The sequence below is a fragment of the Rattus norvegicus genome, chromosome 11 (assembly GCF_036323735.1).
Source record: "Rattus norvegicus strain BN/NHsdMcwi chromosome 11, GRCr8, whole genome shotgun sequence".
NCBI lineage: Eukaryota > Metazoa > Chordata > Mammalia > Rodentia > Muridae > Rattus > Rattus norvegicus.
The window spans coordinates 54,680,104-54,703,860 of NC_086029.1; the positions used below are offsets into that span (position 1 = coordinate 54,680,104).

The following is a 23,757-nucleotide window of genomic DNA, read 5'->3' on the forward strand; positions in this document are numbered from 1 at the left end:
CGAAATAACAGAAAAATCTCTTTAAAAGTGGTACAGCATTTGAATTCTGAACGTATACTATACAAGAGAATAATTATAACCTCATCACACTGAAAATAATCTTCCTTAAATTATCCATATTGAGTGAATTATTTTGAAGACATACTGTGTATTTAAAGAAGATATTAAGGACTAAACATATTGTATATAGTAATATATCGCTAAATACACACACACACACATATATGTGTTTTTTGTATACTATATACTATATATCGTATATATAGTATATAAACAAAGAAAAAGAGGTTGTGGATCTGAGAGAGAGCAAGGAAAGATACATAGGAGATTTTGAAGGAGGGAAAATTATGTAATTACATTTTTATTAAACTAATGAATTTGAAAAGTAGACAAATAAGGATAAAAATGGATAAACAGTAATGAAATGAAATCTCCCCTTAGGAACTCATCAGCAGCACAAGCCATGACAATTGAACCCTTTCTCTGTGACTGTTCCTTCCTTGCCCTTTCATTCTAGGATTGTTTGGGATCGACATGACAGGAGAAAACCAGACTGTGGTGGCAGAATTTGTTCTCATGGGACTCACTGAGAGTCCCGAGCTACAGATTCCACTCTTCCTGATTTTCTTCATCATCTACCTCATCACCATGGTGGGCAACCTTGGCCTGATCGCTCTCATCTGGAAGGACCCTCACCTCCATACTCCCATGTACTTACTTCTGGGAAGCTTAGCTTTTGCAGATGCATGTGCTTCATCCTCTGTGACTCCCAAGATGCTTGTCAATATTTTATCTAAGGATCACAAAATATTGTTGGTTGAGTGCTTCACCCAGTTTTATTTCTTTGGTTCCAGTGCAACGACAGAATGCTTCCTACTGTCAGTGATGGCCTATGACCGCTATGTGGCCATATGCAACCCTTTGCTTTATCCAGTGATGATGTCCAATAGCCTCTGTATGCATTTTATACATGTTTCTTATACTGTAGGGTTTCTACACTCAGCAATTCATGTGGGTTTGTTAGTGAGATTACATTTTTGCAAATCCAACATCATAGACTATTTCTACTGTGAAATTTTGCAATTATTCAAAATTTCCTGCACCGATGCTTCAGTCAATGTCCTTCTGGTTTTAATATTTTCAGCTTTCATACAAGGTTTTACGTTTATGACTATTATCGTCTCCTACTTCTCTGTCCTTTTTGCCATCCTGAAAACAAAGTCTGAGAAAGGCAGAAGCAAGGCTTTTTCCACCTGCAGTGCCCACCTGCTCTCTGTGTCTTTGTTCTATGGCACACTTTTCCTTATGTACGTGCGTCCCGGGTCTGGATCAGGTGAACATAAGGACAGGATGTATTCTTTATTTTACACAATAATTATTCCCTTTCTAAATCCTTTTATCTACAGCCTGAGGAACAAAGAGGTAACAGCTGCCCTGAGAAGAAAAATGAAATAAATAGTTTCCAGATAATTTTCAGGCCATTTCTTCCTTCTTAAAGAGGGGTGGGCAATCTTTAGAATTTTGGATTGGAATCTGTTATTCCAGGTTACCAGATGATCATGAGCTCCCTTTGAAGGCAGTGAGCCTCTCATCATGTTTCCTAGTGAGATTTGGCAATGTAACCCTGAGTTACTGCATCCAGAAACACTAATGCTTCTTTGCATTTGGGCATCTGGCTCCTACAGACTAAATGTCTCCTAGGAAATTCCATTTTTTATGAGGAGTAATTGGAAATACTACTTACAAATAGTGAGAAATGATTAATAAAAATGCTCCCAATTGAGGCATGAATACAAAGTTATTTTCGAATGACCCTAGCCCAGAATGTTAATGTACCTTTTTTAGTTTTTCGATGTTTGTAGAATAATAATTATAAATCTGAATCTCTGTCTTTTGGTACAATATATTCTGAAGAAATGTAGAATATAAGGACAAGTATTGGGAGAATTTAAAACAATATTGGAGTGTCTTAGAAAGATAAATGTAATCTGGAATGAATGTAAAGGGTAGAGTATTAAAATAAATTATTACATATGCTTATAACTCAACATATATTTATGTTAATATTATACATAGTGATGTATTCAAGAACTTATTTTGCTATAGTAAGATAGACTTCAGAAATCAGTCTTTCTGGTTGCCTTTGCTACTGATAAAAATATTGACCGGAAGGTAAGGGGAGAAGTAACATATATGAGCTATAGGAATTTCCTAGGCTGATATGTGTCAGTGAATTTTTTCTCTTAACTAGTGGTAGCAAGAGAGCAAACACCAAGAAATTACTGGTTAATAATGAAAAATATTGGGCTGGCTAGTGAAATCACCTGGGTGCTAGTCATTGTACTTCTTGAAGAGTTAATATGATAGCATACAGGTGGCTACAGCTGAGACAACTACAGAACACATCCAGCTTATAGTCAACAATATGACAGTCATTGTTTCAAACATTTATTTGAAAAATACCTAAGAGCTAATTACTAACTCAAATAAAAGCTGCCATTAAATGTTTATGTTGCTGGGCTTACACTTGTTTGAGCAGATGAAATACCAGGAACTATAATAGACTCTTAAACTTACCATGTTTATTGGGATGTGGAAAATTATATCTGTAGTAGAAAGTGTTTTCAGATATTATATTGGAAAATGAACAAGACTGGAGAGAGAGAGAGAGAATATTCTATGAAGAGTGGTGAGATGTGACTTGCTGCTGTTTATTTTGAAAGCTCTTTTACAGGTTTATTTATATGTAAAGTCTGTATTAAAGAAGAAAAGTATACAATAGACAATCGAATATAAATTATCTATTAACTAATGTAAATAGGAAAAGATTACTATCTCAGTGTTATTAAAACGTTCCTATTGAATCGAATATATGCTTATGAAGGTAAATATTGCTTTTAAAAAAGACATAATATCATATTGCCTAGTATAGCCATGAAAGACATAAAAACAAGCACACATGGATACTTTTTATGTGATGCATTATTGTGATCCTGCTCCTTCATTGGACCAGGAGGGAAATAAAATCTAGAGTGTAAAACACAAACAAACAAATAATTTTTTAAAACCTGCAAGTGATAAAATCCAAATACATATACAGATTAAGCTATTAGAATCACACCAGATATCTCAAAAGAGATTTTAAAAGCCAGAGGGCCCAGACAGATATCTTACAATCTCTAAGAGATCACAGATGCCAGCCCAGACTACTATATTCAGCAAACAAAATTTTCAATTGCTATAGAATGATAAGACAAGATATTCCATGACAAAAACCAAATTTAAACAGTATTTTTGACTAATCCAATCCTACAAAGGATATTGAAAAGAAGGCTCAACAAAAAGAGGGTAACTACACACAAGAAAAAGCAAGAAATTGATTATTTCGCATCAGCAAAAGCAGAAGGAACACACACATGCTCACGCACACACACAAATACCATCAACATCAGTATAATAAGAACTAGCAATCATTGGTCATCAATATCTCTCAACATTAATGGACTCAATTCCCCAGTAAAAGCACACAGGCTAAGTGAGAGGATACAAAACCAGGATCCATCATTCTACTGCACACGAGAAACACACCTTAGCAAAAAAGAAAAGCATTACCTAAGAATGAAGGGCTGGAAAAAAGTTTTCCAAGCAACCGAACCAAAGAAAAAAGCTATAGTAGTCATTTGAATATCTTATAAAATAGAATTTCAACCAAAAGCAAGCAAAAGAGACTGGAAAGGACACTTCATGCTCACCAAAGGAAAACTCCACCAAAATTGTGGTGTCTCAATTCTGAATATCTATGCCCCAAATGCAAGGACACTCACATTAACATACCAATAATAAATGCTGTAAGAAATAAGTCAGAGAAATAGCACAAATATGCACAAATAATATAAAATATCTTGGTGTAACTCTAACCAAGAAAGTTATTTGGTGTAACTCTCACCAAGTGAAAGACGTATATGACAAGAACTTCACGTTTCTGACTGAGAAGAACCTGAAGAACTCAGAAGATAAAAAGATCTTCTATGCTCACAAATTCATAGAATTAACATAGTGAAAATGGTCATGTTACCAAGGGAATCTAGAGATTTGATGTAATTCTCATTAAAATTTCAACATAAGTTTTCATAGAAGTTGAAAAAGCAATTCTCAACTTCACAGGGAAAGGACCAATGATACCTAAAAGAATCCTGAAGAACAAAAGAATTTCTGGAGCAATCAGAGCTGATCTCAAGCTGTACTACAAGGCAATAATAATAAAAACTGCATTATACTGGCATAGAAACAAAGAGATTGATCAATGGAATTAAATTAGAGACTTAAAAATAAACCCACATACCTAGGACACTTGATTTTTGACAAAGAAGCTAAAACCATAGCATCTTCAACAAAAAGCATTTTCAACAAAAGGTACTGGTTTCTCTAGAATTCTTCATGTAGAAGAATGCAAGTAGATCAATATTTATCACTATGCACAAAACTCAAGTTCTAGTGGACCAAAAAACCTTAACATAAAAGTGGATACACTAAATCTAAAATGACACAATGAGAGGTATAGTTTGAACTCATTGGTAAAGGAGACAATTTTCTGTATAGAACACCCATAGTTCAGGCATTAAATCAGCAATTAATAAATGGGACATCATGAGACTGAAAGTCTTTTGCAAGTCAAAGGCTACTGTCAATTGGATAAAGCTCAATTGGACAGTCTATCAATTGGGAAAAGCTCTTTACTAACCACATATCTGACAGAAGGCTAATATCCAAAATATGTAAAGAACTCAAGAAGTTAGTCACCAACAATCTAAATAACTAAATTAAACCATGGGGTATAGAGCTAAACAGGGACTTTTCAACAGAGGAATCTCTAATAGCCAAGAAACACTTAAATGTTTAACATCCATGTCATAAAGGAAATGCCAATCAAAATAACTCCATCTTATTCCTATAAGAATAGTCAAGATCAAAAACTCAATTAATAGTACATGCTGGTAAGAATATGGAGAAAGGGGAACACTCCTCCATTATGGTGGGGCTGCAAACTTGTAAAACCATTCCGGAAGTCAATTTGGCGAAAAGTTGGAATAGTTCTATCTCAAGACCCAGCTATACTACACCTGGGCATATACCCAAAAGATCATCCACCATCCACCAAGGACACATGCTCCACTATGTTCATAGCAAAATTATTCATAATAGCCAGGAACTGGAAATAACCCAGATGTCTCTCAACTGAAGAATGGTGTACAAAAGTGTAGTTCATGGACACAATGGAATACAGCTCAGTCATTACAAAGAAGGGCATCATTGAATTTTTCAGACAAATGGATGGAAGTAAATGTCATCCTGAGTGAGGTAATCCAAACATGCATGCTGGGTACCCACTTATAAGTAGGATAACCACCCGTATACCCAAAGAAGCCAAATAACAAGCAGAGTCCAAAGGACGATGCTTGAATCTGTCTCAGAAGGGAAATCAAACAGATATTGGAGGCAGATGGATGGAGAGGACTGGATGGAAGAGGGGATAGCTAGGAGAATGGGGTATGGAGGGATCAGCTGTAGAAAGAGCAAGAGAGAAAGAGAAGAGAAAGTGGTGTTGGGTAGGATGGGGGCATCTCAAGGCCATGGTAAAGACCTGGGTAGGGGCAGACCACAGGGGAGTCTATGAAGTGACTCTAACTGAAACTCTTAGCAGTGAGAAATATGGCACCTGAAGTGGCTGCTCTCTGTGGCCAAACAGGACTCCCATGTAGGGATGGGGTGACATCCCATCAAAACCTTTGACCCAGGAGGTGTTCTGTCTGCAGGATGTGCAGGACAGTGATGGAGTTGAGGCAGAGGTAACGTCTGACCAGTGACTGGCGCAGGTAGGCACTCATCCCATGGGTAGGAACCAATCCCTGGTGCTATTAATGACACTAATACATCATCAGTGTGTTGATGGAAGAATTTGGGGACCAGAAGAGAACAGGGATAGGGACATCACAGAAAGAGTCCACTTGGTTTTGGAGACCCTTGGGGACTCCCAGAGACTGAACCATCAACCAAAGAGTGAGCATGGAGTGGACTTGAATGTGAGTAGCAGACATGCAGCTTGGTCTTCCTGAGCTCCCCCCTCCAATAATTGGAGCGATGGAACTGTCATTGAACCTGTTGCCTGCCTGTGAATCCTGTTCCTTTTGCTGGACTGCCTTGTTTGCCTTGGTAGGGGAGGATGCCTGGTTCTGCATTATGTTAATATACCGTGGTAGGGTATTACAGGGTTCAAGGTGCTTCCCCTTCTCAGAGGAGAGAGGGAGGATAGGATGAAGGAAGGAAGTGTGGAAAGGATTAGAATGAAAGTGGTGGCTGATATTGACAAATGGTGTAAATAAATAAGTTAATTGAAAAAAAAGCATGGTTTGGATGTTAAAAGAAGAAGAAAAGGAAAATGAGACATCCATGTTTATTTCCATTCCAACCTTCCTTTCACTGATATTTAATATAAACCCCTACTGAACACCAATAAATACCTTCACAGAAAGTACTCACTGTGCAACACTCAGTTACAGGTCTTCTAGCACTCTGTAGATACATCTCTTTCCCAACACTGCTGCCAGAGACTAGTTCATACGAGTATATGATTTCATAATCATCTTATTTAATACCTTTTAGCAAGCTGCCGCTGTCATAATACAAATACATACATATAAATGCAAACATAAGTATAAATTACAATTCATGAGCGCGTCTCTCTCTCTCTCTCTGTGTGTGTGTGTGTGTGTGTGTGTGTGTGTGTGTGTGTGTACATGTGTGTTTCATTGTACACAAATGTTCTTTCATCTCTACCTACATAGAATTCTGTGAAGTATTCTTGTGGAATCTGCTTAACTGGTGTTGCAGCCAGAATACATTAGTGAACTACGTTTTAGACATCTTTCAGCTACATACTTTTTTCTTAGATGTTTTCTCTGCAGAGATTCTTCTTCTAGTGAATCACCCACTCAATCATTTCCATTTGAAAAATTGTATGTGTTTGGGATACATGAAAATCTCTCAAAAATACCATGTTTAAAACAAATTTCACAGCCAGATCAAAAATGGACAAATATGTGAGTGAGGAAATTCACTGAGACTATAGCTACATGTCAACTAGCATCAGGAAAACGTACTGAACACTATAAATCATGGAAATAAAAATTCAGTAAAATGACACTACACATGGATTACAATGAATGTATTTGGAAACTGTCCTTGTAGAAAGTGATAACAGACTTTTCGTAGTCAAAATTAGTTAATTTTGTTATTCAGAGATAATTTCAGGAAATTTAAAGGAACAGTCAATTTAAGTCTAGTTGTTAATAATCATTAGCTATTCCTTTGTAGAAAATTTTCTGCACAGTCTTCTTGGTTTCTTAATTCTTTTTCATCTTTGTCAGGGTCTTACTATGTAGATTATATTATCCTTGAACTCACCGTGCCTGGAACAGACTCTACTTTCTTATGTTACTTTTCTACTTACTTCTTTGTCACTTTCAAAATTACAAAAATCTGCATAATGGGTCAACCTGTAGTCCAGAAAAACATGTCAAAGTAGGAAACAAACAACCCAGACGTTCACTGTACTTTTAGCTGCATTCTGTTATTCAGGTATCACACATAGATGCCACACATAAATAAATGAAGCTGTTTTCCTGAATGCATGTTTGTTCTAGTGTTATCCAAGCTCCTGTGTGTCAGAACTCCTCCGGAGCCACCTTCTAATTGCATCGACATAGTCACTGACAATGCTTTCAAATTCTCTATAAATTGATATCTCCCACCTCCTTGGCCACATCTGCTTCCCCAACCCCAAGGCTTCTTTCTCTGGAGGCAATCCACAGTTAACAATTTTTGTGTTTACTTTTCTCCTATTGCCTTCCAATATTCCTCATCAGTTTTAGCTTAGGTTGGAGAACTTCAGTGCTGTGTATGCCTTTGCTAGCTTCACCTTTCAGCAGCATGGCAGACCTTTGCAGATTGAATGCCGAAGAAAATATGCATTAGGACTTCTTAACATTTTCTATTTCTGACTCTTATGGGATGAGGAATGTTGGTAGGAATAAAAACAAAATGTCTTTCATCTTTATAACTAAATCATTATGTTTCTGTAAGAGTAGAAACTACGCATGCACCATACGAACATCACAATTCAATCACATTCAATAATCTGGAATCTGAATGAAGCTGTTTTCAAAATGAGTTTATTGGTTTTGCTTGTCATGTTCAATGTATACTTTGAAAAACAATCATTTCCTTTAATTTTTTGACACTATAATTACATCATTTCTTCCTTTCATTTCCTCTCTCCAAAGCCTCCCATGTACCCTGGCACGTTCTCTTTCAAACTCATAGCCTCTTTTTAAAATTGTTTGTCTATATACACAGTCCTAAATACATAAGTACATTCTGCTTTCTCTGCATAATGTTACTTCTCTGTATGCGTTTAGCAATGACCATTTGGTCTTGGATACCCAGTGTGTGCTTCCCTGGTGAGGACTATTTCTGCCACTCTCACATTCCTTGGTTGTCTATAGTTCTACTTTGGGGTTCAATATGCAGACCTCCATGAAATTCCACTGCAACTTAGCAGCACTGCCAGAAGGACCTGAGGTTCACTACTTGTTTGAGGTAAAAAAAATACTTTTCTTGTTGTTATGAATACTTTTTCACTTGCTAACTATGTCATAATCCCACAGGGGCTCAAACCCCATAGTCTAAACAACTGGGCTTTAGATCTCTGGCCATAAGTCAATTTTTAAATTTAAGTCAGACAAAAGTCTCCTGGTCAAAGGCCTCAGAGTGTGAAATTTCATATGTACAGTTTGTTTAAGCCTATCAGCATTGCCATTTTGGAACAGTATACCAAACAATAGGAAACAGCACTGTGGGAAACAACAGTATAAAGAACTTGGTAATTAAATTACAATATCTTACTGCATTTGGATATCTACTAGTATGAACTGTGTGATACCCTTAGAGACCAATTTGGACTTCTTACAGAGGTCCAAATCCACAGTGCCCAGTAGAACACTATCACGTGGTCCTCCAGAGAACTCTGGGCTATTGGGAATTTTAGTTTTCTAGCCCTTCTTCTTCTGGAAAAATAATTCAAGGACAGAATTGGTGGGGCTTTTTTTTTGTTATTGTTGTTGATGGGAAATTCATATAAACAAAGTTGCCTGTGCTTGAGCAATGAGACTTCCAAATGTGTTACCAGCAAAAGAATTTCTAGGTATGGTAACTGCCTTCTGTGCTCCATTCTGCTTGAGAAAACCCAGTCTTTCTGAAGATCATAGCAATGTCTATGGAGATGTGGATACAAAGCTGTTCTGCATCATGCACTGCCCTTTCCCTAGAGAATTAAGAATTTTTTCTATAATAATCTTATATTTGGTTTTGGATCCCTACACAGCTTGGTATAAATGAAGGCAGCAGCAACAACAAATTTTTTGTATATCTTAACTTCATGGCTAAATATGAATAAGTAAAGAGGTTAGGATTGTTCTCTCAAATGTTCTCTTTCAACTTTTAAACTAATTATTGGACTTTAACCATTAGACTTCAAGTTCCCATGAAGTAGAGGTTCAACTCTAAACTCAAAGATCCATGTAACAATGATTGCCAAATAAGCAATGTTTCTGATGATTTCTAGTATAAGGATGGACTGTGTTCTGTTTAATCACATTCTCTGACTAAATCATTTAAGGGAAGTAATGAAAGTATTTAATCCTTTTTTAGGCAATTCACAAGCTTTACATAATATATTAATATATACATGGCAGAGAATATGTGTGGAACATGCTTCATTGAATGTTTTGATATGCATATATATGAACATAAGAAACACACAGGAAGTATTTCTCACAACTTTTTTCATACTTTTATTATTTCATTTATGACCTATATGCCAAGCTATTTAAGAATTTGGTTTTCCTTGCTATGATTGTGATTGTAGAGAAGGAGAAATATTTATACAAATTTATCTAAAAATTGGTGATGTATGTCTTCTCAAATAATAGTTCAAATTGAAACATCATAAAACTTCTAGAAAAAAGTTTTAACAATTCTTTTATTGTATCATAAAAGTGCATCCAAGAGAGGTATATCTGGATCCTCAGGCAGTGCAATGTCCAATTTTCTGAGGAACCTCCAGACTGATTTCCAGAATGGTTGTACCAGTCTGCAATCCCACCAACAATGGAGGAGTGTTCCTCTTTCTCAAATCCTCGCCAGCATTTGCTGTCCCCTGAGTTTTTGATCTTAGCCATTCTCACTGGTGTGAGGTGAAATCTCAGGGTTGTTTTGATTTGCATTTCCCTTATGACTAAAGATGTTGAACATTTCTCTAGGTGTTTCTCAGCCATTCGGCATTCCTCAGCTGTGAGTTCTTTGTTTAGCTCTGAAACCCATTTTTTAATAGGGTTATTTGTCTCCCTGCGGTCTAACTTCTTGAGTTCTTTGTATATTTTGGATATAAGGCCTCTATCTGTTGTAGGATTGGTAAAGATCTTTTCCCAATCTGTTGGTTGCTTTTTTGTCCTAACCACAGTGTCCTTTGCCTTACAGAAGCTTTGCAGTTTTATGAGATCCCATTTGTCGATTCTTGATCTTAGAGCATAAGCCATTGGTGTTTTGTTCAGGAAATTTTCTCCAGTGACCACGTGTTCCAGATGCTTCCCTAGTTTTTCTTCTATTAGTTTGAGTGTATCTGGTTTGATGTGGAGGTCCTTAATTCACATGGACTAAAGCTTTGTAGGGTGATAAGAATGGATCGATCTGCAATCTTCTACATGCTGATGTCCAATTGAACCAGCACCATTTGCTGAAAATGCTATCTTTTTTCCATTTGATGGTTTTGGCTACTTTGTCAAAAATCGAGTGACCATAGGTGTGTGGGTTTATTTCTGGGTCTTCAATTCAATTCCCCTGGTCTATCTGTCTGTCTCTGTACCAATACCGTACAGTTTTTTATCACTATTGCTCTGTAATACTGCTTGAGTTCAGGGATAGTGATTCCCCCGGAAGTCCTTTTATTGTTGAAGATAATTTTAGCTATTCTGGGTTTTTTGTTATTCCAGATGAATTTGCAAATTGTTCTGTCTAACTCTCTGAAGAATTGGATTGGTATTTTGATGGAGATGGCGTTGAAACTGTAGATCCCTTTTGGTAGAATGGCCATTTTTACTATATTAATCCTACCAATCCATGAGCATGGGAGATCTTTCCATTTTCTGAGATCTTCTTCAATTTTTTCTTCAGAGACTTGAAGTTCTTTTTTTTTTTTTATTAACTTGAGTATTTCTTATGTACATTTCGAGTGTTATTCCCTTTCCTGGTATCCGGGCAAACATTCCCCTCCCCCCTCCCCTTCCTTATGGGTGTTCCCCTCCCGACCCTCCCCCCATTGCCGCCCTCCCCCCACCAGTCTAGTTCACTGGGGGTTCAGTCTTAGCAGGACCCAGAGCTTCTCCTTCCACTGGTGCTCTTACTAGGATATTCATTGCTACCTATAAGGTCAGAGTCCAGGGTCAGTCCATGTATAGTCTTTAGGTAGTGGCTTAGTCCCTGGAAGCTCTGGTTGCTTAGCATTGTTGTACATATGGGGTCTCGAGCCCCTTCAAGATCTTCCAGTTCTTTCTCTGATTCCTTCAATGGGGGTCCTATTCTCAGCTCAGTGGTTTGCTGCTGGCATTCGCCTCTGTATTTGCTGTATTCTGGCTGTGTCTCTCAGGAGCGATCTACATCCGGCTCCTGTCAGTCTGCACTTCTTTGCTTCATCCATCTTGTCTAAATGGGTGGCTGTATATGTAAGGGCCACATGTGGGGCAGGCTCTGAATGGGTGTTCCTTCAGTCTCTGTTTTAATCTTTGCCTCTCTCTTCCCTGCCAAGGGTATTCTTGTTCCCCTTTTAAAGAAGGAGTGAAGCATTCACATTTTGATCATCCGTCTTGAGTTTCATTTGTTCTAGGCATCTAGGGTAATTCAAGCATTTGGGCTAATAGCCACTTATCAATGAGTGCATACCATGTATGTCTTTCTGTGATTGGGTTAGCTCACTCAGGATGATGTTTTCCAGTTCCAACCATTTATCTACAAATTTCATAAAGTCGTTGTTTTTGATAGCTGAGTAATATTCCATTGTGTAGATGTGCCACATTTTCTGTATCCATTCCTCTGTTGAAGGGCATCTGGGTTCTTTCCAGCTTCTGGCTATTATAAATAAGGCTGCAATGAACATAGTGGAGCACGTGTCTTTTTTATATGTTGGCGCATCTTTTGGGTATGTGCCCAAGAGAGGTATAGATGGATCCTCAGGCAGTTCAATGTCCAATTTTCTGAGGATCCTCCAGACTGATTTCCAGAATGGTTGTACCAGTTTGCAACCCCACCAACAATGGAGGAGTGTTCCTCTTTCTCCGCATCATCGCCAGCATCTGCTGTCCCCTGAGTTTTTGATCATAGCCATTCTCACTGGTGTGAGGTGAAATCTCAGGGTTGTTTTGATTTGCATTTCCCTTATGACTAAAGATGTTGAACATTTCTTTAGGTGTTTCTCCGCCATTCGGCATTCCTCAGCTGTGAATTCTTTGTTTAGCTCTGAACCCCATTTTTTAATAGGGTTATTTGTTTCCCTGCGGTCTAACTTCTTGAGTTCTTTGTATATTTTGGATATAAGGCCTCTATCTGTTGTAGGATTGGTAAAGATCTTTTCCCAATCTGTTGGTTGCCGTTTTGTCCTAACCACAGTGTCCTTTGCCTTACAGAAGCTTTGCAGTTTTATGAGATCCCATTTGTCGATTCTTGATCTTAGAGCGTAAGCCATTGGTGTTTTGTTTAGGAAATTTTTTCCAGTGCCCATGTGTTCCAGATGCTTCCCTAGTTTTTCTTCTATTAGTTTGAGTGTGTCTGGTTTGATGTGGAGGTCCTTGATCCGCTTGGACTTAAGCTTTGTACAGGGTGATAAGCATGGATCGATCTGCATTCTTCTACATGTTGACCTCCAGTTGAACCAGCACCATTTGCTGAAAATGCTATCTTTTTTCCATTTGATGGTTTTGGCTCCTTTGTCAAAAATCAAGTGACCATAGGTGTGTGGGTTCATTTCTGGGTCTTCAATTCTATTCCATTGGTCTATCTGTCTGTCTCTGTACCAATACCATGCAGTTTTTTATCACTATTGCTCTGTAATACGGCTTGAGTTCAGGGATAGTGATTCCCCCTGAAGTCCTTTTATTGTTGAGGATAGCTTTAGCTATCCTGGGTTTTTTGTTATTCCAGATGAATTTGCAAATTGTTCTGTCTAACTCTTTGAAGAATTGGATTGGTATTTTGATGGGGATTGCATTGAATCTGTAGATTGCTTTTGGTAAAATGGCCATTTTTACTATATTAATCCTGCCAATCGATGAGCATGGGAGATCTTTCCATCTTCTGAGGTCTTCTTCAATTTCCTTCTTCAGTGTCTTGAAGTTCTTATTGCACAGATCTTTTACTTGCTTGGTTAAAGTCACACCGAGGTACTTTATATTATTTGGGTCTATTATGAAGGGTGCCGTTTCCCTAATTTCTTTCTCGGCTTGTTTCTCTTTTGTATAGAGGAAGGCAACTGATTTATTTGAGTTAATTTTATACCCAGCCACTTTGCTGAAGTTGCCTACCAGGTTTAGTAGTTCTCTGGTGGAACTTTTGGGATCACTTAAATATACTATCATATCATCTGCAAATAGTGATATTTTGACTTCTTCTTTTCTGATCTGTATCCCCTTGACCTCCTTTTGTTGTCTGATTGCTCTGGCTAGAACTTCAAGAACTATATTAAATAAGTAGGGAGAGAGTGGGCAGCCTTGTCTAGTCCCTGATTTTACTGGGATTGCTTCAAGTTTCTCTCTATTTAGTTTAATGTTAGCAACTGGTTTGCTGCATATGGCTTTTACTATGTTTAGGTATGGGCCTTGAATTCCTATTCTTTCCAGGACTTTTATCATGAAGGGGTGTTGAATTTTGTCAAATGCTTTCTCAACGTCTAATGAAATGATCATGTGGTTTTGTTCTTTCAGTTTGTTTATATAATGGATCACGTTGATGGTTTTCCGTATATTAAACCATCCCTGCATGCCTGGGATGAAGCCTACTTGGTCATGGTGGATGATTGTTTTGATGTGCTCTTGCATTCGTTTTGCCAGAATTTTGTTGAGTATTTTTGCGTCGATATTCATAAGGGAAATTGGTCTGAAGTTCTCTTTCTTTGTTGTGTCTTTGTGTGGTTTAGGTATAAGAGTAATTGTGGCTTCGTAGAAGGTATTCGGTAGTGATCCATCTGTTTCAATTTTGTGGAATAGTTTGGATAATATTGGTATGAGGTCTTCTATGAAGGTCTGATAGAATTCTGCACTAAACCCGTCTGGACCTGGGCTCTTTTTGGTTGGGAGACCTTTAATGACTGCTTCTATTTCCTTAGGGTTATGGGGTTGTTTAACTGGTTTATCTGTTCCTGATTTAACTTCGGTACCTGGTATCTGTCTAGGAAATATCCATTTCCTGAAGATTTTCAAGTTTTGTTGAATATAGGTTTTTATAGTAAGATCTGATGATTTTTTGAATTTCCTCTGAATCTGTTGTTATGTCTCCCTTTTCATTTCTGATTTTGTTAATTTGGACGCACTCTCTGTGTCCTCTCGTTAGTCTGGCTAAGGGTTTATCTATCTTGTTGATTTTCTCAAAGAACCAACTTTTGGTTTAGTTGATTCTTTCTATGGTCCTTTTTGTTTCTACTTTGTTGATTTCTGCTCTGAGTTTGATTATTTCCTGCCTTCTACTCCTCCTGGGTGTATTTGCTTCTTTTTGTTCTAGAGCTTTTAGGTGTGCTGTCAAGCTGCTGACATATGCTCTTTCCTGTTTCTTTCTGCAGGCACTCAGCGCTATGAGTTTTCCTCTTAGCACAGCTTTCATTGTGTCCCATAAGTTTGGGTATATTGTACCTTCATTTTCATTAAATTCTAATAAGTTTTTAATTTCTTTCTTTATTTCTTCCTTGACCAGGTTATCATTGAGTAGAGCATTGTTCAATTTCCACGTGTATGTGGGCATTCTTCCCTTATTGTTATTGAAGACCAGTTTTAGGCCGTGGTGGTCCGATAGCACGCATGGGATTATTTCTATCTTTCTGTACCTGTTGAGGCCGGGTTTTTGACCAATTATATGGTCAATTTTGGAGAAAGTACCATGAGGAGCTGAGAGGAAGGTATATCCTTTTGCTTTAGGATAGAATGTTCTATAAATATCCGTTAAGTCCATTTGACTCATGACTTCTCTTAGTCTGTCTACATCTCTGTTTAATTTCTGTTTCCATGATCTGTCCATTGATGAGAGTGGGGTGTTGTAATCTCCCACTATTATTGTGTGAGGTGCAATGTGTGTTTTGAGCTTTAGTAAGGTTACTTTTACATATGTAGGTGCCCTTGTATTTGGGGCATAGATATTTAGGATTGAGAGTTCATCTTGATGGATTTTTCCTTTGATGAATATGAAGTGTCCTTCCTTATCTTTTTTGATGACATTTAGTTGAAAATTGATTTTATTTGATATTAGAATGGCTACTCCAGCTTGCTTCTTCTGACCATTTGCTTGGAAAATTGTTTTCCAGCCTTTCACTCTGAGGTAATGTCTGTCTTTGTCTCTGAGGTGTGTTTCCTGTAGGCAGCAGAAAGCAGGGTCCTCGTTGCGTATCCAGTTTGTTAATCTATGTCTTTTTATTGGGGAGTTGAGGCCATTGATGTTGAGAGATATTAAGGAACAGTGATTATTACTTCCTGTTATATTCATATTTGGATGTGAGGTTATGTTTGTGTGCTTTCATTCTCTTTGTTTTGTTGCCAAGACGATTAGTTTCTTGCTTCTTCTAGGGTATAGCTTGCCTCCTTATGTTGGGCTTTACCATTTATTATCCTTTGTAGTGCTGGATTTGTAGAAAGATATTGTGTAAATTTGGTTTTGTCTATGTTCTTATCATACAGATCTTTCATTTCCTTGGTTAAAGTCACACCAAGATATTTTATATTATTTGGGAAAATTATGAAGGGTGTCCTTTCCCTAATTTCTTTCTCAACTTGTTTCTCTTTTGTGTAGAGGAAGGCTACTGATTTATTGGAGTTAATTTTATACCCAGCCACTTTGGTGAAGGTGTTTATCAGGTTTAATAGTTCTCTGATGGAACTTTTGGGGTCACTTAAATATAGAATCATATCATCTGCAAATAGTGATATTTTGACTTCTTCTTTTCCAATCTGTCTCCCCTTGATCTTCTTTTGTTGTCTGATTGCTCTGGCTAGAACTCAAGAACTATTTTGAATAGGTAGGGAGAGAGTGGGCAGCCTTTTCTTGTCCCTGATTTTAGTGGGATTGCTTCAAGTTTCTCTCCATTTAGTTTAATGTTAGTGAATGGTTTGCTGTATATGGGTTTTACTATGTTTAGGTATGGGCCTTGAATTCCTGTTCTGTCCAGGATACCTCTCTTGGGCATATACCCAAAAGATGCTCCAACTTACAACAAAGACACATGCTCCACTGTGTTCATAGAAGCCTTATTTATAATAGCCAGAAGCTGGAAAGAACTCAGATGCCCTTCAACAGAGGAATGGATACAGAAAATGTGGTACATCTACACAGTGGAATAATATTTAGCTATCAAAAACAATGACTTTATGAAATTCAAAGGCAAATGAATGGAAATGGAAAATATCATCCTGAGTGAGGTAACCCGATCACAGAAAAACATACATGGTGTGCACTCATTGATAAGTGGATATTAGCCCAATGCTTCAATTACCCAAGATGCACAGAACACATGAAACTCAATAAGGATGTCGAAAATGCATATGCTTCACTCCTTCTTTAAAAGGGGAACAAGAGTACCCTTAGGAGGGGTTAGGGAGGCAAAGTTTACAACAGAGACTCAAGGAACGCTCATTTAGAGCATGCCCCACAGGTGATCCATACATATACAGCCACCAAACTAGATAAGATGGATGAAGCAAAGAGGTGCAGGCTGACAGGAACCGGGTGTTTATCTCTCCTGAGAGATACAGCCAGAATACTGCAAATACATAGGCGAATTCCAGCAACAAACCACTGAACCGAGAACGGACCCCTGTTGAAGGAATCAGAGAAAGAGCTGAAGGGGATGTGACCCAATATGAACAACAATACCAACCAGCCAGAGCTTCGAGGGACTAAGCCACTCCCCATGGACTGACCCTGGGCTCCAACTGCATAGGTAGCAATGAATAGCCTAGTAGGGTCAGCAGTGGAAAGGGAAGCCCTTGGCCAGCCAAGGCTTTATTGAGGGGAGGGGGGTAATGGGTGGAGGATGCAGAGGGGAACACCCACATAGAAGGGGAGGGGGAGGGGCTAGGGCGATGTTGACCTGGAAACTGGGAAAGGGAGTAACAATTGAAATGTAAATAAGAAATACCCAATTTAATAAAGATGGAGAAAAGAAAAGAAAAGTGTATCCAATCACAGGAAAAAATTTTAGTCAGTGACTATTTGTATTCATATATGAACGACACAAACATAATGAAGTATTATTAATTATATGTTACAAAATATGTTCTATAGGAAAATATGATTTAACTTGTACAAAACAAAGACAAGCATCTCTGTAGGACAATGTGGAGTACTTTTGGAGTATTCTAAGACTGATGCTGGTGGCTCTTGTGTTACATCTACTGTCAGCTACATGAGGAAGCTCCCACCTGATTTTCCAGTGGCTGACCAGTCTGCATTCACAGCAGCAATGAATAATCATCCCCTTCCCTATTCTCACCAGCATGTGTGTCACTTGTTTTATTGATCTTGGCTATTCTAACTAGGGTAAGATGAACTCTAAAGTAGTTTTGATTTTCATTGCCCTTATAGGTAAGGACTTTGAACATTTTAAAAAGTGTTTCTCAGCCATTTGTGACTTTTTTTTTGAGCATTCTGTTTTGTTCCATGCCCCATATTACACACACACACACACACACACACACACACACACACACACACACACACACACACACACCTTTTGGTTTTCTTGATATTTAGTTTTTAAAGTTCTCTGTACATTCTAGATACTAATCTTTGTCAGATTTTTTTCTATTCCCCTTTACCTACCCTAAATGATCCTTTCTAGACTTCCTGTGAATTTTCTCTACTCATTACCTTCTTCTCCCCAGTCTGTTGCTTGTCCTTTTGCAAACTGTTTCTTAGTGTAGACTTGAAGGGATAAGTGCCATCTGTCCTACAGTTTCTAGAATATTCCACATTATTTCTGCTCTTTAATTTCTTCTCTGTATTTTTTTTTACCTCTCTTTCCTCCTGGTGTTCTTTTATATCACCTCTGTGACATGAACACTGTTTTGCCTCAGCAGTTACAAACCTCGTAACTTTTAGTACTCAAACATCCCAGTCACTCATTCATATAATTTATTTTGGCTCCTGGCACTGGGCCAGGGAGTTACATATACTTATGGTTAAACATGAGGTGACCCATAAAACTAAATTAATACCTCCAGTGTGAAATGTGATAACAACAAGCAGAGTAGTATACCTAAATGCTCAAGTTAACTTCCCCAGATTCTACACACTTACCAAAGCTTTGGTTCTTCTTTTTTCTTTTTTTTTCTTTCTTCTTTTTTTCGGAGCTGGGGACCGAACCCAGGGCCTTCCGCTTGCTAGACAAGCGCTCTACCACTGAGCTAAATCCCCAACCCCTCTTCTTTTTTCTTAAACACATAATTTGTAGAGGGCCGCAATAACATTCACCACCACTAGATGGCGCTGGCTTCCACTGCGCCCCACGTGGAAGGCCAGGATAGCCTCCGCCATTACAAGATGGCTCCAGCCTTCGCCGCGCCAGCTGGCCCCCTTTCAGGAAGTTAACTGTGCGCATGTGCAAGAGTGCCTTCGGGCCAGGTCTTTGCCCACTCCGGGGCGTGCCTTATGAGATCATGGGTAAACAACCAATCAGGTGTGGGTGCGCCGCACTAGGGTGTTTATAAGCGCGCCATGTTGGCACGGCAGGCGCTTCCTCTTCTAAGATTAATAAAGTTGGTCACAGTAAGGATTTCTGTGTACCCGCATGTTTCCTGCTGGCGGGAAGTCGTGTGTGGGACAATAATTTATGTCTTAAACAACACATAGTACGGACTCTACATTATAAATAATTACCAAGTTATCTCTTTGTCATCATTACCTTCCAATATTTTATACATGCATGTTGACTTTACATTAATTTATAAACCATCTGGAGTTTTAAAGGATAGATCATTGTTTATAAACTACTCAGTTTCTGTAGTTACAGTTCACAATCAACAGTTTGCTCAAATGTTTCCAAACAACTCTTATATAAAATCTGCTTCAGGAGCTTCTTATAGAGTTAATATTGTTGAATATACTTTCCTCCTACCAGAACCCCATTTTGTTGCTACTATACAATTAATTAAAATTAGTTTTGAGATATTTTCTCCTACCATTATTCTATTATGTTTCCATTACATCAAGCAAATATATTCTAATCGATTAAAACCATACAACTCTATTCACTTTATAATTCATGTGGTTTAAACATCTTCACAGTAACATTGAGTCTGTGAAGCAGCTACTGAATTTTCCTAGCAAACCAATGTTTTAAAACATATCATCTTTTGTTAAAGCTACCAATATTTACATGTTAAAATTATATCATTGATGGATGAAGCAAAGAAGTGCAGGCCGACAGGAGCCGGATGTAGATCTCTCCTGAGAGACACAGCCAGAATACAGCAAATACAGAGGTGAATGCCAGCAGTAAACCACTGAACTGAGAATAGGACCCCCGTTGAAGGAATCAGAGAAAGAACTGGAAGAGCTTGAAGGGGCTTGAGACCCCTTATGAACAACAATACCAAGCAATCAGAGCTTCCAGGGACTAAGCCACTACCTAAAGACTATACATGGACTGACCCTGGACTCTGACCTCATAGGTAGCAATGAATATCCTAGTAAGATCACCAGTGGAAGGGGAAGCCCTTGGTCCTGCTAAGACTGAACCCCACAGTGAACATGATTGTTGTGGGGAGGGTGGCAATGGGGGGAGGGTGGGGAGGGGAACACCCATAAAGAAGGGGAAGGGGAGGGATTAGGGGGATGTTTGCCCGGAAAGCGGGAAAGGGAATAACACTCGAAATGTAAATAAGAAATACTCAAGTTAATAAAAAAGAAAAAGAAAAAAATTATATCATTGAATTAAAATTATTTCTTAAATTTCAAAAAGAGTTTCCATTACTTATTGTCAAACAACATAATTCAAAGGTCATTCTCATAAGCATATTGTATTTCAAATCCACCACCAAATTTCACTTTACAAGTCCTTACTAAATATACTCTAACATTTGCTTCTTTTCATTTAAGGGACATCTAAGTGAGGACATGGGAACAGAGAATGCAACTCTGCTGACAGAATTTGTTCTCACAGGACTCAGTCACCAACCGTCATGGAAAATCTCCCCGTTCCTGCTGTTCTTGTCCATCTATCTTATCACCATTGTGGGGAATCTTGGTCTAATTATTCTCATCTGGAATGACCCTTGCCTTCAAATCCCCATGTACTTATTTCTTGGGTGTTTCACGCTTGTTGATACTTGGTTATCAACCACGGTGACACCAAAGATGCTCCTCGCCATCATAGCTAAGAGTAAATTGATCTCTCTTTCTGAATGCATGATACAGTTCTTTTCTTTTGTGATGTGTGCAACCATGGAGTGTTTTCTCTTAGCAGCAATGGCCTATGATCACTATGCAGCCATATACAAACCTTTACTGTACCCAGTGATCATGACATATAGACTGTGTGTGCGTCTGCTCATCTTGACCTTTATAACTGGAATTCTTCATGCTTCAATTCAAGAAGGCATGTTGTTCAGATTAACCTTCTGTAATTTGAATGTAATACATCATTTTTACTGTGATGTAATGCCGCTGTTAAAGATTTCCTCTACCGACCCTTCTCTTAATTACCTAATTGTTTTTATTTTCTCTGGCTCAATTCAAGTTTTCACTATTTCAACTATTCTAGGCTCTTACACACTTGTTCTGTTTACAATCTTAAGAAAGAGATCTTCCAAAGGTGTAAAGAAAGCCTTCTCCACATGTGGAGCCCATCTCCTCTCTGTGTGCTTATATTATGGCTCTCTTCTCTTCATGTATCTGCTTCCTGCATCCCAAAAAGCACAGGATGAAGACATGATGGACTCTGTATTCTACACTGTCATAATCCCTGTGATGAATCCAATCATCTATCGTCTGAGAAACAAGCAAATCAAGGACTCAGTGGAAAAATTCTTAAAGAGAAATGTTTAGGTCTCATATTACTATCTGTAGTCTCTGTCAAAATATCACAAATGTATGCTTACTTAATGTGCTGTATTTTGTTCATGCTCTAGAATATTTTCCAATTGCCCCGTTCTAGCATTTTAATGAACTAATATGAAATGCCCAATTCTTTAAAATATTTCTCTGTGTATATTCAATCCTACAAAGACATGTAATCATATATTATATTGTGATGCAAAGAAATATAGCAGCATATCAAACTGGTTTGTCTGTTCTGTGGTATGACTTCAGTGGCTGTAGGAAAGTAGGCCCTCTGAAAAAGACTTCAGTGTGAGAGAGTTAATTTTTCAGATTGGAGATTCATATCACGTTTATTGTTTTGAAGTACAGCTTTATGTTTTAATGGCAGACAAAAGCATCTCACATAAGACTAGGGATGTGGAAATAGTAACAAATATAAATTGTATTTATTAATATTTTACTAGTTCATTAACTTTGACACTTTTTAAAGATTAATTATTTTTTCTTTGTATTTGTACATTCATGTTTCAGGTTTTAACTTTTTAGGAGATTATTGACAAAATTATCTTACTCTTTATAACAGACAGACAAAAAAATTTGAGTTAGATATAAATCAATAACCACCATGTGCTGATTAATTCTTGTCGATAGAAATCAGACTCACCTAAAAAGAGAGAGGCTTAATTGCAGTGTTTGTTCCATCTGACTGGCCTGTGAGTATTCCTCTAGGGCCATTTTCTTGACATATGTTTTACAAGGGAAGGTCCAGCTCACATGAGGAGTGCTACCCCTCATGGGGTAGGAAGTTCAGAGTTCTATAAGAAAATCAGCTGAGCTCCTACAAAATAATGCATGGTAGTAAACCATACACCTGCAATATCTGGGCTTCCGTATCTGACTCTACTTCACGTGGTGATGCACTGTATGCTGCAAGTTGAAATAAACTCTTTTCATCTTAAGATTCTTTTGGTTGGTTCATTCTTTTGGTTGGTTTTTGTGGGAGTGTTAAAACTACCCACAAAACTTTCAACCCAAACTATTTTCTATCTACAAGAACTGCAAAATTGTGTCTTTTTTTAATAGCTGAATAGTAACCCATTTTGTAGCTGTACCACTTTTTCTTTATCCATTCTTCAGTTGAGGGACACCTGGTTTGTTTCCAGTTTCTGTCTATTACGAACAAAGCTGCTATGAACACATTATAGCAAGTGTTTGGTGGAATGTTGGAACATTTTTGGTATAAGCCCAGGAATGGTAGAGCTGGGTCTGGATGTAGAACTATTCCCAGATTTATGAGAAAGTGACAATTAATTTCCAAAATGCTTGTACAAATTTGTACTCCCACCAGCAATTAAGAAGTGTTTACCTTGCTCCATGTCGTTGTCAGCACTGCTATTTCTTGAGTTATTGATCTTAACCATTCTAATATGTGTAAGATGAAACCTCATAGTTGTTTTGATTTGCATTTCCATGAGAAATAAGGACTTAGAATATTTATTTAAGTAGTTCCTGCTCATCCTGGGTGAGATAACTCAGCCCCCAAAACACATGCATGGTATGTGCTCACTTTATAGAGATAAAATACAGATACCATATTATACTCCATAGACCCAAAGAAACTAACCAATAAGAGAGGCCCAAGGAAGGAAGCTTGAATCTCATTTAGAAGGTGAATAAAATAGTCATAAGGGCAAGATAGAGGGGGAGAACTGGGAGGGAGGGAGAGTGGGAAAAGCAATGGGAGATTCGAGATGAATTGTGGGGAAATACAGAAAAGATGGCTAGGTGGCCAGGAAAATGAATGGAAATCTGCAACTTAAATGGGTGAGAAAGTAGGTGGAATCTGCAGGATGAGACAGAGACCTTGGATAAGGGAGGCACCCAAGAGTCAATGATGATGGCGTTAGCTGTCATTTGCTACATGAGGGATATGGAACCTGAAGAGGCCACCACTTGTAGCCAGACAGGAACTTCAGTGGAGTGTTAAAACTACCCACAAAACTTTCAACCCAAACTATTTTCTATCTACAAGAACTGCAGATACATGTCACAGAGCAACAACTGATGGAATGTCCAATCAATAACCAGCCCAACTTGAGACCCATTCCATGGGTCAACACCAATCCCTAATACTATTAGTGATTCTCTGTTATGCTTATAGACAGGAGCATGCTGTAATCTCATAGGCTTCACCAAGCAGCTGACTCAGATACAAATACCCACAGCCAAACAGTGGGTAGAGCCTAGGGACATTTATGGAAGAATAGGAGGAAGGATTGCAGTTCCCAAAGGAAATAAAAACTCCACTAGAAGACTAACAGATCAACTAACCTTGGTACCTTGGGGCTCTCAGAGTCT

At 38.1% G+C, this 23,757-nt stretch overlaps 2 protein-coding genes across 2 annotated transcripts; both read left to right on the forward strand.

The window, feature by feature from the left end:
* The first annotated feature begins 534 nt into the window (after positions 1-534).
* Olr1537 (olfactory receptor 1537) lies at positions 535-1,455 on the forward strand. Its single transcript, NM_001001352.2, has one exon. The coding sequence runs from the start codon at positions 535-537 to the stop codon at positions 1,453-1,455; it is 921 nt and encodes a 306-aa protein (NP_001001352.2).
* A 19,020-nt stretch (positions 1,456-20,475) lies between these two features.
* On the forward strand, positions 20,476-21,405 carry Or5h27b (olfactory receptor family 5 subfamily H member 27B). The gene has a single exon (NM_001001383.1). The coding sequence runs from the start codon at positions 20,476-20,478 to the stop codon at positions 21,403-21,405; it is 930 nt and encodes a 309-aa protein (NP_001001383.1).
* Positions 21,406-23,757: the final 2,352 nt, after the last annotated feature.